Source organism: Drosophila grimshawi, unplaced genomic scaffold (assembly GCF_018153295.1).
Source record: "Drosophila grimshawi isolate 15287-2541.00 unplaced genomic scaffold, ASM1815329v1 contig_1377, whole genome shotgun sequence".
Lineage (NCBI taxonomy): Eukaryota > Metazoa > Arthropoda > Insecta > Diptera > Drosophilidae > Drosophila > Drosophila grimshawi.
In genome coordinates, this window is record NW_025062900.1 from 4,095,508 (window position 1) to 4,113,653 (window position 18,146).

The 18,146-nt window shown below is 40.4% G+C and overlaps 2 protein-coding genes across 3 annotated transcripts; one reads left to right on the forward strand and one right to left on the reverse strand.

Moving 5' to 3' along the window:
* The first annotated feature begins 2,040 nt into the window (after window positions 1–2,040).
* On the forward strand, window positions 2,041–2,872 carry LOC6571259. The gene has a single exon (XM_001997426.3). The coding sequence runs from the start codon at window positions 2,108–2,110 to the stop codon at window positions 2,711–2,713; it is 606 nt and encodes a 201-aa protein (XP_001997462.2). The 5' UTR covers window positions 2,041–2,107; the 3' UTR covers window positions 2,714–2,872.
* A 5,077-nt stretch (window positions 2,873–7,949) lies between these two features.
* Window positions 7,950–17,778, reverse strand: LOC6562892 (kinesin-like protein CG14535). 2 transcript variants are annotated; one of them, XM_001989102.3, is made up of 7 exons: window positions 17,581–17,778; window positions 15,389–15,831; window positions 14,000–14,294; window positions 13,393–13,680; window positions 11,706–12,320; window positions 9,893–10,946; window positions 7,950–9,491 (listed from the first exon to the last, which is right to left on the reverse strand). In XM_001989102.3, exons 2-7 carry the CDS (start codon window positions 15,755–15,757, stop codon window positions 8,666–8,668), a joined length of 3,447 nt encoding a protein of 1,148 aa, XP_001989138.1. In that variant the 5' UTR covers window positions 15,758–15,831; window positions 17,581–17,778; the 3' UTR covers window positions 7,950–8,665. The 2 variants fall into 2 exon arrangements, with proteins under 2 accessions (XP_001989138.1, XP_032591823.1); XM_032735932.2 differs by having other exon boundaries at window positions 15,389–15,834.
* Between the last annotated feature and the right edge of the window lie 368 nt (window positions 17,779–18,146).

An 18,146-nucleotide genomic window follows, 5' to 3' on the forward strand; every position in this document is an offset into this window, starting at 1 on the left:
TTGAGGTTGTTTTCTATGTTGATTTTATATATATATGTATTATTGATCCTTTTGTAAAGATATATTTTTCTGAGTGTCGGAGCAGCAGCAGGAGCATCGGCAGCAGGAGCAAAAGCAGTAGCTGGAACTGAAGCTGGAGCAGCTGCTGACTGGCTCCATTTCCATTTGAATTAGCATAAAACGAGGCGGCTTACGTCTGTCTATTGTGCGCAGGGGTTGGGGATTCTATGTGTGTAGAGGGAGGGGGGGGGAGGGGGAGGGGCTGAGTGGTGTATAGCGTATTTTTTATTCAGATATCATCTGTTGCTGCTGCTGCTGCTGCTGCTGCTGCTCGTTGTTGCTGCTGCTTGTGTCTGTTGTTGCCGTGTGTTTGGCGTCGCGACTTCGTTATCTTTTTAACTTGGCGCTGTCGTTTATTTAACTGATAATGATTTGATGGCAGCTGGCTAAGCTTGCGACAAAGCCACGCCCCGTAAAAACCCCCTCGTCCCGCCCCGGAAAAAGAAAGCCAGCCTCGCCTCCTTGAATCCAACGCCATTTGCTGAGGTCAATTACACGCTTTCGATTAAATTTGCCATGGCTATTGTTTGTTGTTGTTGTTGTTGTTGCCGTTGCTGTTGCTGTTGTAGTTGTAGTTGTTGTTGTTGCTGGGTGTTGACAAGGAACAGCTGCCCAACAACTATGTAGAGATCTGGAGATGCCCCCCTTTCCCCACCACTTCCCGTTCCATTTTGTCTTTTAGGTATGTGTGTGTGTGTGTGTGTGGCACAAATAAAGTTGAATTATTATTTTTCTTTATGTTCGGCAGTTGGGGGATGGTTGCAAGCGGCTGGAGTTGGAGCTGGGGGCGTGGCGCGTGCTTGGCATGCTCAAGTGTTGCCATTGCCATTGCCATTGCCATTGCATATCCGCATCGTTATCCTTGGCAGGGATACTGGGCTGTTGCTGTTGGGCAACTGCCTCCTGGAATGACACGAAAAGCTCTTTAGGAATCTAGGTTTTAGATTAAATGCCAATACACAAAATTGGTAAAAAGAAGTAGGCAGTAAACTAGAAAGGTGGTCACATTTCTTTTCCACACAAATTCCTGTGTCGCTGCGAGTATTTAAAACAACAACAACAACAACAGCAACAAAAAGAAAACTTCAATTTGTGAATTGTTGTTTTGGTGTTTCAAGGGTTAGCTGAAAGTGGAAGTTTTTACTCCAAATGGTATTTGAAATTAATGAAATAAAGTCAAAAGGGTGCAAGTATTTGACATACATTAATGAAATTGGAATTGAACGACTCAAAGTATTTGTTATAATTTGTATTTATTGGAGTGCCTATTCAATTTCAAACGTTTTTGTATATATTATTATATTAGATTGAACATATTATTAAATACTGTTCAACCCACTCACTTTGCAGATCCTCCTCCTAGCCCTGAAAGCAAAGTGTCAAACCGAAAGGAAATTAAGTTCCAATTCTGTTTCTGCTTCCGGTATTTATTCAAAGTATTTGAAGGTATAAGTGAGAACTTGCCAGACCGGCTGATAACAGGTGGCAATCAGCCAATAATTATCAATATAGGACATATATACTATATAACTAGGTGGGTATTTTACATTTATAATGAAATTAGGTTGAACCGATGTCTGATAGGGTATAGGGTATAAAATGGTTATAATGAAACTTAAGCTAGAAGGACTGCAACTTCATTAAAGATATATATATATAATAGTCGAGTCGATATAGCCTTGTTAGTCTGTCTCTAAGTTCTTCTATACCAGCTAGACACATACACATAAGTAACAGGATCGATCTATAATGATGTTTCCGAATTTCTATCGGTAAAAATTCAGTTCCCATTCCGTTTCTGGTTTTGGGTTTACTCAATGATTTCTACTTATTTTTGGATTATTTTCAAACAGCTGATTCTGGAAAGGAATATCAAATGATGTGAATACTTCAATATTTATATAGAAACATTGGTTAAGTGACTAGTCGAGTTCAGTTCGAGCCAGTTAGAGTCGTTTGTTCAGTCAGAAATCGAACAACTTACCCTTTCGATAGTGATCACATTGAGTAATCCAAAATTGTGGGTGCGGACTTCAATCGGATTGTCATGAGTGAACCGATGTCGAGTGGTGGTCTTCGCTTCATTTACAACGGCCTGCTGCTGACGACGAGCGGATTGGCGATGCGCCATCTATCGTTGGAACGCCAAACGTTCGCCTTTGTCGCCTGTCTGGTGGGCGGGGCAGCAGCACTGGTCGGACTCTGCCGTGCGCTGTTCGGGAGCAGCACGACGATCACGGGACGCAGCAGGGCACGGGATGTGTGCCAAGGTATGCTGGAACTAGTACCGCTGCCCCTGATCAATATGCAGCTGTATGAACATCGGCTGGGTTTGGGTAATGTGGTGTTGGCCCATGGCATATTATTGCTGCCGCCGCTGCTGCTCGAACTGCGCTGCTCGCTGGTCAAGGAGCGCAAGAATTGCGATCTAACGGAGACGTTGCGTGATCTCTCCATGCTGGGCAACATTGTTTCGCTGCTCTTTCTTGCCGCGCGGGAGCATAATTTTCTCTATATGCGCATGGGTCTCGTTATGCTGCTGGTCAAATATTATCCGGTACTGGCCGATAGCGCACAGGAGGAGACCGGCGAGGATCTGATTGTTTGCGGCAGTGCCCTGCTCTTTCATCAGCTCGGCCACGCTTTGGCCTGAACAATAATCATGTTGTTGTCTACATCTTTTGCGGTCAACCCTCGTCAAGGCACCTGCCCCGCCTCCATCTACTCGTACTACACTCCGCTTTAGGGTTTCGGCTCTAATTCTCAATTCCTTGAATTCACTTGGTTTTGTATTAAATTACCTTAAAGCACCTTTTCAATTGCTGTTCATGTTTTTCGTAATTGCCAGGGCACATTATAAAAACCCCCAACCAACCCCAGCCAGCTCCTAACTCAACTGAACCGTCAACTTGTATGGCTTGTCGGGTGTGTCATAAATAACTGTTATATATATATATATATACATATATATATATATATTTATATATATATATATCTGGACTGTAGTTTTAGCTGGAAATCAAATCATTTATCATATTAGTTGTCATAAAATTTAGATTCAGAATTTTTGATAACAAAGCAGAATGCTTTAGTCGAGAGCGCTCGACTAGTAGATACCCAATTAACTATATAGCAGACTTCCAGTTAGTAGTTGGTTCAATATAGAAATACTTTATGAATTCCAAAATCTGTGTTTCTTTGCTGATGTCAATGGTATTTTTACAGTTCATTAACAATTTATCTGAGCATTTTATATATCAATATAGAACGCTATAACTTTAAAATTAGAGTTATTTATGCATCTGTATGCAGTTGAGTAAATATAAAAATATTTAAACAATTCGAAATATGTTGATGAACTTGATTTGTAACATTATCCAGGAAAAGTGAGCAGCTATCGATAAAATGAAATAAACTTGATTTGATGTGGGATTTACGAACTTATTTTCCCAAAATTTAAAGTATCCAGTTCTTAAAGGGTCTAGGAATGGCTTGCTTATATAGATGAACAGACGGACATGGCTAAATCGACTCGGCTATTGCTGTTGATCAAGAATATATATACTTTGTGCTTTCTTCTGTCTGTTACATACTATTGCACAACTTCAACGATTACAATGATTTATGATTTAGGTTCTGATTATGATCCCAATTCTGATTCGGTTTGACACCACATAGTTTACTATTTTTAATGGATTAATTTGATGAACTAAGTGCTCTTAGTAGTATTATTAAAATTAAATAACTCAACACTTTTAGTGGCACAAATAATGCATAGTAATTCAGCCCAGCAAATGTGCAGACCACATTTTTCAATCTGTTAAAGCACTTTAACTTTTATTATCTTTATAATTCAAAACCAAAATTAAATTTTGCCAGCAGTGAAAAGCTAATTGGGGAGACGACAGAATTGGACACATAGAATGTATATTTTGTTTGGCACTAATTGAAGCAGATGTATTTATATATATATATATATATATATATATATAAAGATATGTTGCGACTGCGAGGCTGTTAACAATATATATGCATGTGTATATATGAATGCTGCCAAATGACAAACTCTAATTGCAAGTGGAACATATTTTAATGACTATATATGTATATATAAACATAAATCTACACACATCTATATATATGCACATATATTTACATACATATTATTATATACTTTTTATGTCCCTTTCCACAGCAACTTGACAAGTGAAGTGTGTGTGAATATTTCATTTTTTAGGTCACGCCCCAACACTGGACGTGTCAGGTAAAAATAAAAGAAAAAAAAATAAGAGCAGGAAAAAATAGGTAAAAAAAAAAATGGAAAGCAGAAAGAAATTTGGTTCGAATCCTTTTTGCCATCCTGTTGGAGGAAATTGCTGTCAGCATTTATTTCCGCAGCCTGATGAAAAATTCGAAAATAATTTGCGAACCATAATTAAAAGGCGACCAGCAGCAGAAATGTGCTGCTGGGGGCAACTGCGGGTCATAAAGAAAGTCCTGCCAAAAGGCAGCGAAAGGGGCGGTGGCGAGATGGGGAGCAGCAGGACTCTTTCCCTTGCTTGACGCTATGCTCTAGGGTCATAAACAATCCGCATAGACGCGTTTTCGATTTTCGCCTCAATTGGCAACATATGGTGAACAGACGTCGCAGCAGCAGAAGCAGCAGCAGAAGCAGCAGCAGCAGCAGGAGCAGCAGCAGAAGGCGGTGACTCCACCCCCATCCCTCAACTAGCCCCATTTCGGGTGGGAGGTGTTGTGGCAGCATTTGCATTTGTGACTGCGTATTGCGAAAATGCGAAAATTTAAAGTTTTCCTGATAAGAGGGTTGTAAAATCAGCAGAGCAGCAGCAAGCAGCAAAAAGAAATGGCGACGTTTGCCACGAAGCGACACGAAAAAGGCGGCAGACAAAAGGCGAACAAGAAAAATCGCTGTGGGTGGAAATGGGAAATGGGAGGATGGGGTTGGGGTGGAGAGTTTCTACTTAGAAAGGAATATTCGCATTGTAGCGCGGCATTTGCCAGAAGGTGCCAACACATTTTATTGCGCCAAATACCCTTTCCCACAACGATGCCATCAACTATGTGAAAGAATTATAGCGTTAGAAAATGAAATAATGATGGAAATTTATGCAGTAGATTTTTCTTTGGGCTATTACCGTCTAAAGAAATGTATTTATTTATTGATTTTAACAAAAATACCTATGTTATTTATATTTTTTATAATTTAATTGTGTACAAAAATTACACAACAATAAACTTCAAAAATAACTTCAACAAATTTTATCGACAAGATCCAAAATAAATCGGGGTATATAAAAAATAAAAGCACTTACATTTAAGCCAGCGAAAAACATATTTATAAAATACATTTATGTACAAAATATCATTACAATCAATAATAGTCAAAGGAACTATCGACAAGTGATTTTTATAGTGTATTATTGGCATCCTCTTAAAAAGTCTCTGTGAAAATAGTCATTAAATTGAAAAAAAAACTCAATTACTTTAAATATTTGCATACAGATTGCCTTTTTGTGGGACTTATGCAGTTTGCAAAAATAATGCAATTTATCTGGGACCACCCAAGAGCCTAAGCTAATGATAGATGTATAGAAAAAGTCCTCTTTCAGCTTTAACTAAGAGCATAAAAAAAAGATGGATAATAAATTAAAAAAATACTCTTATAAGACAATTTCTCTGCATTAAAAGTAACTTAATTTTCAACCTAAGCTAAAGATGGATATATATATATATATATATATCTACACTTACTCGTATTGCAACTTTAACTAAAAGTATAAATTAAAGATGGATAAATGTCTGCTGGAAATAAACTTAAACTACACTTAAAAGTCATTTTCTTTTGTTATTTGCATAAAAAGTGACTTCATTTTAGGGTTTTTCTTACACGGCAGCCATAAAACTCAACTCGATTAAAACTTACCTCGAGAGTATTTTCCATTTCGGTGCTGGCACGAGAAAAAAAAAACAGAAACGAATAAGAAATGATGAAAAAGATTTGTACTTTTTCTTGCCTGTTATATTGTTCAACTTTTGCAGCCCTCACACCCCGACCACGACCCCGCCCCTCTGTTCCACGCCCGCCCGCCAAATGTTTTCCACTTACGAGCAGTCAAGGGGTGGCAGGCACTTTGATATATATATATCGCACATGTCTCTATCTATAAAACGTCAACTTTATTTGGCCAACTGCGGCCCACACACACCCAGCCCAACTCACACACACCCAGCACACCATACACACCAACCATCCATCCACCCCTTCCAAATGCAATAAAACCAGCTGTCGATTTGTTTATATTATAAAAAATAATTAGTCTGTATTCAGCGTCGAAGTCGACGAATCTTCACATATATGATATTGTATATATGGTATGTATATGTAAGTTCTGCTTGTTTTTTTCTTCTTTTCTTTTTTTCTTTTTCTTTTTTGTTTTTTAACAAGTTTCATTCTTTTCGTTTTTGTTGAGGGCGGGCGGGAAGAGGAAGATTTGAGGGTGATTAAAGTATAGGCTTGGTGTGATTACTACGCTTGTTAATAATTGGAATAATACGAAATACATAATAATGCAATACAATTAGTTGATTTTTTTTTTGTTATTTTCTTATTCGTTTTTTGTTGTATTTAATTCAATATGTTTTTTGTTTTTGGTTTTGTTTTATGCTGGATGAATGCGACTAAAAAGGCAATGAAGGAATGTTATCGTTAGTTAAATGAATAAATAAATAAATGTATGTTAATGTTTATAACTCGCTGATTGATGCAAAAATTTAGCTATTCATATATATGTATGTATGTATGTATATGTATGTATGTGTGTATGTATAAGTCAGAGAGAGACAGAGAGAATGCGAATGAGATGAAAGTCGCTGCAAAGTCTGTTGCATACTTTGAGGCGGGCTTTTCCTCTCCTGCTTCTCGCTTCTCACTTCTCGCTTCTCACTTCTCGCTTCTTGGTGGCGTGCAGTTGCATTATGTATATATATATATATATATATATTCATATGTATATTGTTGCGTGTATTAGTTGATTCTTTAGTTTTTTTCTTTTTGCTTCATAAAATTTGCATTTACCTTTTGTCTTATTCTTATATAATATCTCTGATAAATATATATATATAATATATAATTTATATATATATTTTGTTTAAATTTTATACGTTTTGTTTTGGTTTTTTTTGTTTTTTGTAACATAGTTGATTTAGGCAAAAATGGCAACAAAATTGTATGTTTAACATTTGTCTACTAATTGCAGAAAAAAACCGTTTATAGTCAGTGGTTCTTGTTCTTCTATATCGTGATTTTGTTCTTGTTGTTGTTGTTGTCCGTTTTTCATTTGTTTAGTAGATGTATAACTTTAGCTAACTAACAATTAATTTAAACATTTTGTAACTTATAATTGGCAATAAAGTGTTTGAATAAGCAAACATTTAACATTTAGCATACAATTTATCATTTAGGTTCTCTCATCTTTTGTCTCTTTTCGTTCCCCAAACAAATAACCCAAAATAAACAATAAATAGCTATGATATATATATATATCTATATATAATGTATATATGTATATATGATATATGTATGTATATAAATGTATCTCTGCATTATGTTTTTTTTTCTTCTTTTTTGTTTTTTTTTTGCTTTGTAAAGTCGTAGTGATTGTGGCCTGATTAAGTACATATGTATTTTTATTTATTTATATAGCTGCATTAGGGGTAGTCATGTTGGCCCAATACTCTTTTGCTTTGCTCATTTATTGAGCGCTTCGACTAAAAAGCTTATCAAATATTTGTGATTTATTTGTTAGAGTTTACAACAAAAAAAAGTGAAACTATCGTGACTGACCCTAATAATTGAATAGGGGTAGTCATGCTGATAAAATCGTTTTCCTGTCACTCTTAATTACTGCTTTGTGTTTTTTTTTTTACTTTACTTTACTTACCCTTTAAAAATTAGTAAGGGTAGTTAAATGTTTGTTTCCCTTATAGGATTTAAAACGGTTAAATTCTTTTCATATATTGACTTTGACGACGTCGAAATGAGTGCAAGCCTCGTGAGTATCCCTTAAAATTGAGTAGGGGTAGTCATGATAATAATTTTATTTGTATTTTTTATATATTGAACCAACGTGACTACTCCCAATGTGTAGATTTTGTATTATGCTAGCTGGCAACTTAAGATACTTAAAGCCCCGTTTGAACTTATGCGTGTATTAGTGAGTGAGTGAGTGAGTTTTGTGAGTTTTTTTTTGAGTGTATGGCGTCGTCTTTATAGCATAGGTATAATTAGGTAGTTGGGTTAGATTAGAGTAGTTTTTTTGTTGTTTTGTTTTTTTTTTTTTTGTTTCATTTCGTTTCGTTTCTTTTGCTTGTTTAAAATTGTGTGTTGTGGCAGCCGGCGCCAAGTAAAAGTTAATCAGTCGCTGTTTTTATTTTTTCTTATGTTTTTTTTTTTCTATCCATATGTCAGATTTGATGTGTTTGATATATATAGTTAATTCTTTGGCCTTTGTTAAATGCTTGGAATAGCTCTCGTTGCGCTGATTGGTGGGACAACAACTCTCCACTCTGAACGTGGTGGAACAAATTAGAAATCGCTGATCTCGCCCTCAGTCTCTGGATAGGTGCAGGAGAACGGTTGCAGCAGCCAACTGCATAGTCCCTTATTGCTGCCGCCGTCCTGTCGCTGCCGCTTCTTGCCCTGGCCCCGTGGATAGTTGGCTCCGCCGGAGATGGTGATTCGATGTCGCTGCCCCTTCGACATGCCCGACGCAAAACTGCTCTCATCCGAATCGCGCACGGTGGCGACACTATGATAACCACTCTCCGCCCGCCGAGAGATGCCCGAATGCTTGGAGGTGCGTGGCGTGGAGGAATCATGGCCACTGTCATAGGCCTCCGAGCTGGTGTTCAGCGGCAACAGTGGCAGACGCGATTGCGCTGCCAGCGGCAATATATTCGTGATCTCGTTCAGTTTGTGCTGCGCATCCTCGAGTGACCCCTGGCGGCCCATTGTTGTCCCAGCTGCTGTCATCGATTTCTCCTCCAGTTCACAGATATCATCGTGTTGCGGCGCAAAACGTATCTCGCTCTTCGGCAGACTGGGATCGGAGGCGCCATCCGGTTGACGCAACAACGCATAATCATCCATGCCGGCAATCTCCATGATGCCATTCAAGCTGGGCAACGAACCCTGGCTGGGACTATGCGATGGCTGCTTGGGTGGACTCGGCGTCAGGCGATAGGCGGGCTCACTGCACACACTGCTCTGACCCACATTGAAACGGAACGCTGGCTCACTGAACACACTGCCCAAATCCGTGCGATAGAGCGTCGTCGAGGGTGTCACCTCAGCCATCGCCAGCTGCGAGGTGAAGATCTCGTGCAGACGGGCCAGCTGGTCGAATTGGTGTCTGTGGAGCAGGGAAAGAGGGTAGCAAGAGACGCCAAATTGAGCACAAGTGGAGGTAAAATATATTAAATTGCTAGCTCTGATTGCACTCAGAAAAAAATCTAAATGAATTTTGGGAATTTTCATTTTTGCATTTCTTAATAATTGAAAATATTTCTGAAAATAAAAAAACCTTGCCAATTTTTAGAATTGCTTTTCTTATATTTAGAAATGATTGATGGAAACAAGAAACACTTTGTAGCTTTCGAGGCGTTTTTAAGCCTTTTTTTGCACTTGAATTTAAATGAATGAATTTAAAATGTAAATTTAAAATAACAATCTTCCCAGCCTTAGAACTGTCCAAACTTTGTCAAAGCTGAACAGATACCTAAAAGTTTTGTACTTTTCAAGAATAAATCTCACCTGGCTCTCTCGCCGCACTCGCTGAACGATTCGCAGGCCATGTTGAAGCTGGAGACAAAGGACAGATTGTCGCAGTGGCTGAGCGTGGCCAGCGGATGCGGGTGTTCCTGTTCGCTGCGAGCCATTGTCCGGGCGATCTCCTCCTCCGTCACCTGCAGACCGCAATCGATGCTGCGCTGCGACGAGGGATGCTGCGAGGAGGCGCGACTCGCGGCCAGCTCTGCCTCCTGGAGCTGTTCGCGTGACACGTGCCGTGAGAGCATCCGTTGCAGATTGTCGTGGGAGATGTCCCGCGAGCCGAGTGGATCGTCGAGCAGCGGCAACGCTGGCGGCACCTCTGACGGCCCACTATCCTGATCATCGCCATCCGGCGGCACATCTTGACTGCAGTTTTCTATTCCCTGTGGCTGGAGCTCTACTAGTTGCTGATCCGTCTGGGAGCTGGTTCGCTCGGGCAAATCCAGCCATTTCTGTTTGAGTTGTGAGAGTTTTAAGTGCAGCGCCGTCGGCGACGGACAACTGCTGGTGCTCTGGAAGACTTGTGAGGTCTGATTCTCCACCCACTGGCGTATCATGGTCTTCTTGTGCGCATCCATAAAGCCATAGCCGGGCGTCTGGGCAGCTGCGGGCAGATTGCCCGCTGTGAGGGAACGACACGATTGCGATTTGGGTCCATCGACCCAAGTCTCGCACTGCTTCACATGGTTCACCTCGCGCATCAGGTGACGTGCCTCCGCCACTTTGGCGCGGGACACGCGCGGTCCATCGATCCACTGCTCTTCGGTGATCTTGCGCATGCCCGCCTCCAGCTGCTCGAGGGCTGCCCCCGGATTGGAGCCATGTGGCCGGCGCAGAGGCGAACCCTTTGGCGTCGGCATATTCGATGCCTTGGAGCACATGTGGCGAGGAATTGGTGAACCTGGCGGCGGCAGCATCATCTCATGTGCCATCATCGTTGAGGCCGTGGAACAGGAAGCGGCACCGATGGTGTTATTAGTGTTATTATGTCGCTTCAGGCTGCCATTGCTGCTCAGCGAGGGCTGCAACTTTTTGGCTAAGGGAGTGGAAGAGAGAGAGAGAGATGGAGTGGGAGAAAGAGAGTGTTGGTTAAGGGAAGGAAATTCAGTTAACTACTTAGAGATAATGTTGACTAAGTCAGTTTTAGTGCTTAAGATATTGCTATAGATTATATATCTTCCTCTATGACATCAAATAGATGATGAGCAAAGGCTGTAGACTAAATAGCCAAGTTCTCTGACAGCTTAATGCTAAACCTAGTTGATAATGATATATAAACTTAATCCTTAAACGATCTTTCTTAGGCAGAAATTTGCCATACTTGAATCAGTTCTCAATTTTGGTTGGTTCTAGATTTGCTAACTGAGATAGATCGGCCAGAAAGAGACTATCGACAACTCGTGATTCATCTGGACATTGTAATTTATTCATCAATTTTAATCTAAGCCACTTTGCGACCATTTAAATATGAGATGTTGGTGGTGCTGGAATTAGAGCTTTCAAGTTGTATGCCTTTTAAGCTTTAAACTATTTCCTCTACCGATAATATTATTTACAAGTTCTTAGCTAGAACCAGACAACTCTTGCTCTCCTAAACTAAATTTAGTTCCCCCAAAAAAGCCCTAGAGCAAAGCCTAGCACTTAAGTTAGTAGACCATCTAGACAGAATAATTTAGTCTACCAACGCCAGGTTGTAAATCTAATGAATTGAGGAATTTCAATTAAAGTCTCATAAGCAATGCCTGTCAATAACAAATTGGCGAGTGTTGCGGAGGGTTGCAATTGCGAAACTTACCCTTCTCGATGGCTGCCTTCTTCATCAGTGGACTGGCACAGTTCGATTTGGGTTGCGCAGTTGGTTTCTCGATGGGTTTATCTCCCTTCAGAGCCTTGCTCGGCACTCCACTCCGACCATCGGCTGTGGCACTCAGCGAGGGCAGATAAACGGGCGGATGTTCACCATCTGTGGCATCATCGTGGGGTCCCATATAGATGACAGTATCCGCTGATATTTCCGAACTCGATGGATCTGCGCCCGAGCCAGCCGAGGAGCCAGCACCCCCGGCGCCGCCAGGATTAAGACCCTGAGCCAGGCCGACAGCCAGTGGCATGGGTACACGATGCTTGCGACGACGCAAACGATGAATGCGGGAGGCAATCTGTATCGTGGAGAGGGCATCCTGGTAGCACTGTTCGTGGAGGACATGGGCGACAATTGCCACATGGCAGGTGATGGGAGCCAAGCAGTCCTTCAGCAGCGGCGTCAACGGGTGGTCCTTGTGCGGCGGATGCCTCTGTCCGCTCAATATGGCCAACAGTATGTTGCCAATTCCCGAGAGCGGCAGACCACCGCTGCGATTCGCACAGCCGCCCAAGTCGATGATATGTAAACGGCTCCGACCGCCGGCAACTACACACCAGAGAAAGAAAGCATAACGAGAGTGTGAGAGAGAGTGGGGGGGGGGGGGGTGAAATTGTGGCTGAGTGGGGTTGAGTGTGGGAGAGATGGTGGGGTTTGTGTAGAGTGTGTAAAGGGGGGTGCGAAAGCGAAATGTGACACTTTAATGGTCTGGCGTCTAGTGAAACATTTAGCGGGCCACTTGAGTGGCAACAACAACAATAACAACAACAACAGCAACAGCAACAACAATAAAGACGACGTCAACTACGTCTACAACTCGACGTACACAGTAAGAAATGAAAAGGTTTTGACTTGATTAAGCTGTTCGCTTTTTATATTATGTAAGCGCTTCATTTGCTACAATTTCAGGCAAAAGGCTGGCAAAAAGTGTTGCTTGTTGCAAAAAAGGTTGAAAAATTCTTGATTGGCGCATAAAAACTAATTGTGATACTTTTACTTTGAGCGTAAAACGAGTACACAGTAAAAAAATAATAGCTAAATTGGGCGTAAGCATAAAAAGAAAGTACTGCTATCTGAGTAAGCCTCAGTGAAAAATTCCAAATTTAACATGTACTATAAATTAAAAAGAACACGAACTGATTGTTCCTATGAAAACTATGATATAGTAGTCTAATGTCCATATTAGTTTTGTTCTTAAGGCAGCTACTATTATAAAAATCCGATCTAGTTAAAACTGAGCAACTGTTTGCAGAGAAACAAATAGACAGAAAGACAAGGCTGCATCGACTCGGCTGGTGATGCTAATGAAGAATATAAATTCCTTGTTCATAAAACCATTAAAAATAAGCAAGGATCAAATTCTTAATACTTAAATTACCACAACAAACTATATGCAATTAATAATCCAGGAATGCTTTAATTCAATTAGAGGGCTTATAACTTTTGTAAATACAAAAATAATGAAACAAAGCATGAGAAGCTTAAAGGAATTTGTAGCACACAACTAAAGTTCAAATCCTGTTGACAAAGTGTGCATTGACTGTAGGGTTTTTGTTCCAGTGTAAGAGTAGGGGTAGGGGTAGGGGGAGGTGTGGGAATAGTAAAGCTGTGGACTACTTACCACCCCCCTTGCGGGACAGGCTGTACTGGTAGACGTGCAGCGTAAAGATGAGGGCGGACTCCAGCGTCGTCGTTGTATTCGAATTGGAGTTGGAGTTTGAATTGCAGTTGGAGTTGGAGTTAGAGTTGGAGTTGGAGCTGTTGGAATTGCCAGAACCGGAACTTTTTAAGCGTCCGGCCAGCGCCGAGTCAAGAAAGAGAGCCGCACGTTCGGCGGTGGGTGCACGTAGTTCCGTTGGGCCGCCAAGGAAGTCGTCACGCAAATAAATCCCCGGGGAGTCGTCAGATTCTGTGTCATGGAGTGAATGAAAAGGGCATTAGCTTTTATGTGCGAATAAATGCCACTCCATGTAGTTAGCAGTCATTCGAGCAGCAGCAGTAGCAGGAGCACCACAAGCAGCAGGAGCATTCTTGGGGGGGTTATTGCTCTGCCTCACAGGTTAACTTTATTCAAATTGGGGGCGTACCCCCCGCAACCCAACAGCGCACCCCAACCCAACATTATCATCAGCTGGCCCAGGGGCAACATTACAATGCCCACGCCCACATTTATTACCCCGCCTCTCCGCCGCTGGCTGCTAACAGGTGGAAGTTTTCGTAATGCTTACCAGCCGCATGCGAGATGAGCAAATCCGTGGAGAGAGCATCCGGTTTGGTTGCACTGACGCCAACGGCACTAACGCGCACAGAGAAACGAGCTCCGCTCTTCTGTCGCCGCTCCTGTATGCCCTTGTAGAGCCAGGCAATCGCACAGGCCGCTGCTCCAAGTGCTCCAGTTCCCAGCTCCCCGAGCACCGTCTGCGGCTGCCCAGTGCCCGGATAGCCCATGGCCAGCAGGCATCCGTCGGAGCCCTCGAGCACAGCGGGTATTACCTCGCTCAAGGCAGCCGCACATACGTCCGACTGGAACATAAAACACACAGTGGATGTTTACAATTATGCCATTGATTGATGGACATTAATAAGAAGTAAATATGGACAGAATACAGTTAGGCTTATATGTGAGATTTATGTAGAGCAATTCATATATATCCATTCTAATAATTATAAATGCGAACATGGGAATTTGTAGTGATATTATTAAGTTTAGATAGATTATACTTTGCTTATAGATTATCTTATCTTAATATTTTGAAGTCTTAATCCAAAAAAGCCAAATTTAAAAATGTACAAGGAATGCTCAATTAATTCTAAGTTCTTGAGCTTAAATTTAAATTAAGGATGCACTTTGAAACCATATGTTATCAAAATGCTTTGAAAGAAGATTCATTTTATTTATATTTATGAATGCAATTTTATTATTATTGCAATTTTTAAAATTATGCCTTTGATTGCTGCACATTAATTAAATAAATAAATCAAATGATGCTTATATGAGGAGGGAGATTTATATAGAGGTAATTCTAAATGGAATATAAATAGACAGCTAGGAATCATAATTATTGTTTATGCAGACTTTCTGTTCTGCTTATTTATTAAGTTTATACTGATATTTTTCAGTTTTAAAGACATATTTTAAACTTTAGTTAAGGCTTGTTTGTATGCACTTATCAGCTTGCAATTAAAAAAGATTCCTTTTCTTTACATTTCTGAGTTTTTTGAAGAATGCAAGCTTAAAAATAATTGCATTTTATATGAAGTCTTATGTCTTGTTAACAATAATTAAGAATGGTCAAGGAATACTCGATAAATTCTTAATTCACGAGCTTTAGTTAGGTATTCATTTTTATTTGAAGAATGCTATTTTAAATGTTTTCAAGTCTAAAGCCTTGAAAGCAATATTTAAGAATGGTCAAGGTATGTTCCATAAATTGTTATAAAATCATCATTTTAAACCCGTATTTTATCCCCATGCATTAAACAAGATTCCTCCTGTTTAAGTATATTATTTTGTCTAAAGAATGCAATTCTACATATCTGTGTTTTTCATATATTAAATTCATATTAATGTGTTTAAGTATTATATTTAAGAATGATCAAGGACTGTCCCAACTCACCTGTTTATCGTCCGCTGTGAACAAATTATCGAATGCAAACATTTTGGGCGCTGCGACCATCGGTGCCCGCTCCTGTGCTTGGGGCGCACAAACATTCTTGGGATCGGTGAGGGTCACCTGTCGCTTCTTCTTGTCCAGGGCCATGAAATCGTGCTCGGCACCCGGGTCCGCTCTGTCGGCGACTCGTAGCATCACTTTGACTTTGCCAACGCCGTAGCACTCGCGACTGGCGAGGCGCCTCGCCAGGCCGGGCGGCATGGGCGGCGGTGCACGTTGCAGGGCACCACAGAAGCCACCGTTGCGACTGCTGCCGGAACTGGAACTCATTGCTCCACTTGGATGGTGTCGTGCACGGCTATCAGTTTCCATAGTTTTATGGAAGCTATGTGTTTTTTTTTATATTTTCTATTTCTTGTGGTGTTTAATGGAAGCACTTGAGTTTCCTTCTGGGCGAGAGACATAAAAACAGGGAGAACAGAGAGGAGCAGCAAGTTAATAAAGATTCGTCCCAGAGAAAGCTGTCCAGGACATCATCAACTGCTTTCGCTCGATACATTGTATTTGACTTATATGGCAGATGGAGACAGACGGAGCGAGAGAGTCCTTCGCAGTTACTGACATAAATTGTGATTTTTTGGCCAAAAGGGTGCTGCTCTGGGCAGGGTCCTTTCGTTTACTATGGTAATGGCCATAACACTTTCTCTTTATGGTTATGGGGCATCTGTTTATTGGGCATATGCTTCACAGACACTCACAGACACTCACTCACATTCAAACTGGGAAGATTCACTGAGTTTTTGGGGGACCAGTTTTATTCACTTGTAGCTTCTTCGTCGTCGAGCAGTTTTTATCTATTTGCGGTGCTTTGGTTTTTATTTCACAGACATTTCGTTCGTTAGTTGAGAATTTGTCTTTTACTTTTACTTCTCTTAGTTTGGAAATTATTTGAGTTAATCTATGTGTGTGGAGAGTGTTGTTTTTAGAGCGTCTTCTTTTTTTCTTGAGTTTATAACTTGTTAGCTTGTAATTTTCTAAATTTTACAGCTTAGTTTAGTGTTTGTAATTTTAACTTTGCTAAAAATTGTTAGCCGTTTCTTTTATTGGCGTTTATTTAGTAATCATTTCGTTTCGGTTAGTTTTGTTGCTCCTGTTTTGATTGTGTTTTTATTGTGTTATTTTCTTTGTTTTTTTGTATTTTTTAAAGTTCTCCTAAGCTTTATTGTGTTAGTTGGTGATTGCTGTTATTATATATATTTGAGATTTTACGACTTTGGGGTCAGATTCTAGACTGCATTTTATTATCATCATTAAAAAAAATAACATGATATTTTAACATAAAGTTTCGTTGGGGGAAATAAATGTTATAAATAGACTTTTGAAAAGCCAAATTATTACATTTTTGAAATGTATTTCTTTATGTTTTTGAAAGTATTAGTGTTTAATATTCTGAAATTATGAGTTGAAACTTTAGTTAATGATTCTTTTGACTGCTTTTTATGGGCTGGCTATTAAATATGATTCTTTTGATTTAAAATTATCATTTGATGATTGTAATTTTGAAAAAATTGCTCCATTAGTTGAATATTTTCTTATTTGATTAATATAAATTTCTTCTTTATTATCTTGTAATTAAGGAAGAATCTTTTTATTTAGTAATGATATTTTTAAACAATCATATTTAAAGAGATTGTCTTATTTAATGTTGGGTTTTGTTGCTCTTGGGGGGTTTTTGGGGGATACGTGTGTAAGGGGAGGGGTTACGCCTTCATTATGAACATGATGCGGATTCAAATAAGGAACGTGACATTTTTGCAACGTCTTTTCATTAATATTGTCCCTTTTTTTGGCTGGCACGTTTCTTTTGTGCGAATGACATGGCAACATCAACTTCATTTTTCAGATGTCGCGCACCTGCCACTTGCAACTTCTTTTAGGAGCGTTGTGCGTTGTGCCACCTTTCTGAGCTTTTTGCCTTATGGCTTTGGCTTTTCACACAAATCGATTGGCAATGCCTTCTAATTGTACGCAACAACAACAGCAACAACAATGGTTGTTGAGTGGAGGCTAAAGAATGCCATGGCATTGTATGGCCCACAATATTAGCACAACACACACAGACATACACACACTCGCACTCACACACACACACACACGCACACTCGCACACACACACACATAGCGCACACACAAACCCTTTATTTTTTATGACTGGCAATTTCTGGTTGTTGATTTCATCTTTGGCTGCGACGCTTTGGCTTCTTCGATTTTGTTGATATACATGATTTATTTTAGCTCAGTGGAGTTGTGGGCTTCTTAACGCAAAACACACATTTTCAATTCATTTTCAAACGCACACACAGACAACTCGCGACGCGAACGCCACCAGCGTACCGTCAACGTTGGCATTACAATCGCAACTGAGACAGGACGGCGTTCAACGCTTTTTTTTCTAAGAGCCGCTCTCTCTTTATGCATGGCATGGCATGCGCGGCAGCAAAGAGACAGAGAGTGAGAGCGCGACAGCGAGAGAGCGCGCCTCCGACTCACAGCTGGCAATGCTGTGGGACTTTCGTTTTGGGGTTGGACTTTCGCTTTTGGTCGCTAAGAGAGCGGTCGGCTTCGCACTCTCTTTGCAAAAGTGCCGTTAGAAGGCGCAGGTAAACAAAATCAGCGAGGCTCAAAAAACAAAAGGAACAACGCAAATGATGTTTATATTGTAGACATCAAAATGCTAAAAAGAAAGAAAGAAAAAAGCACA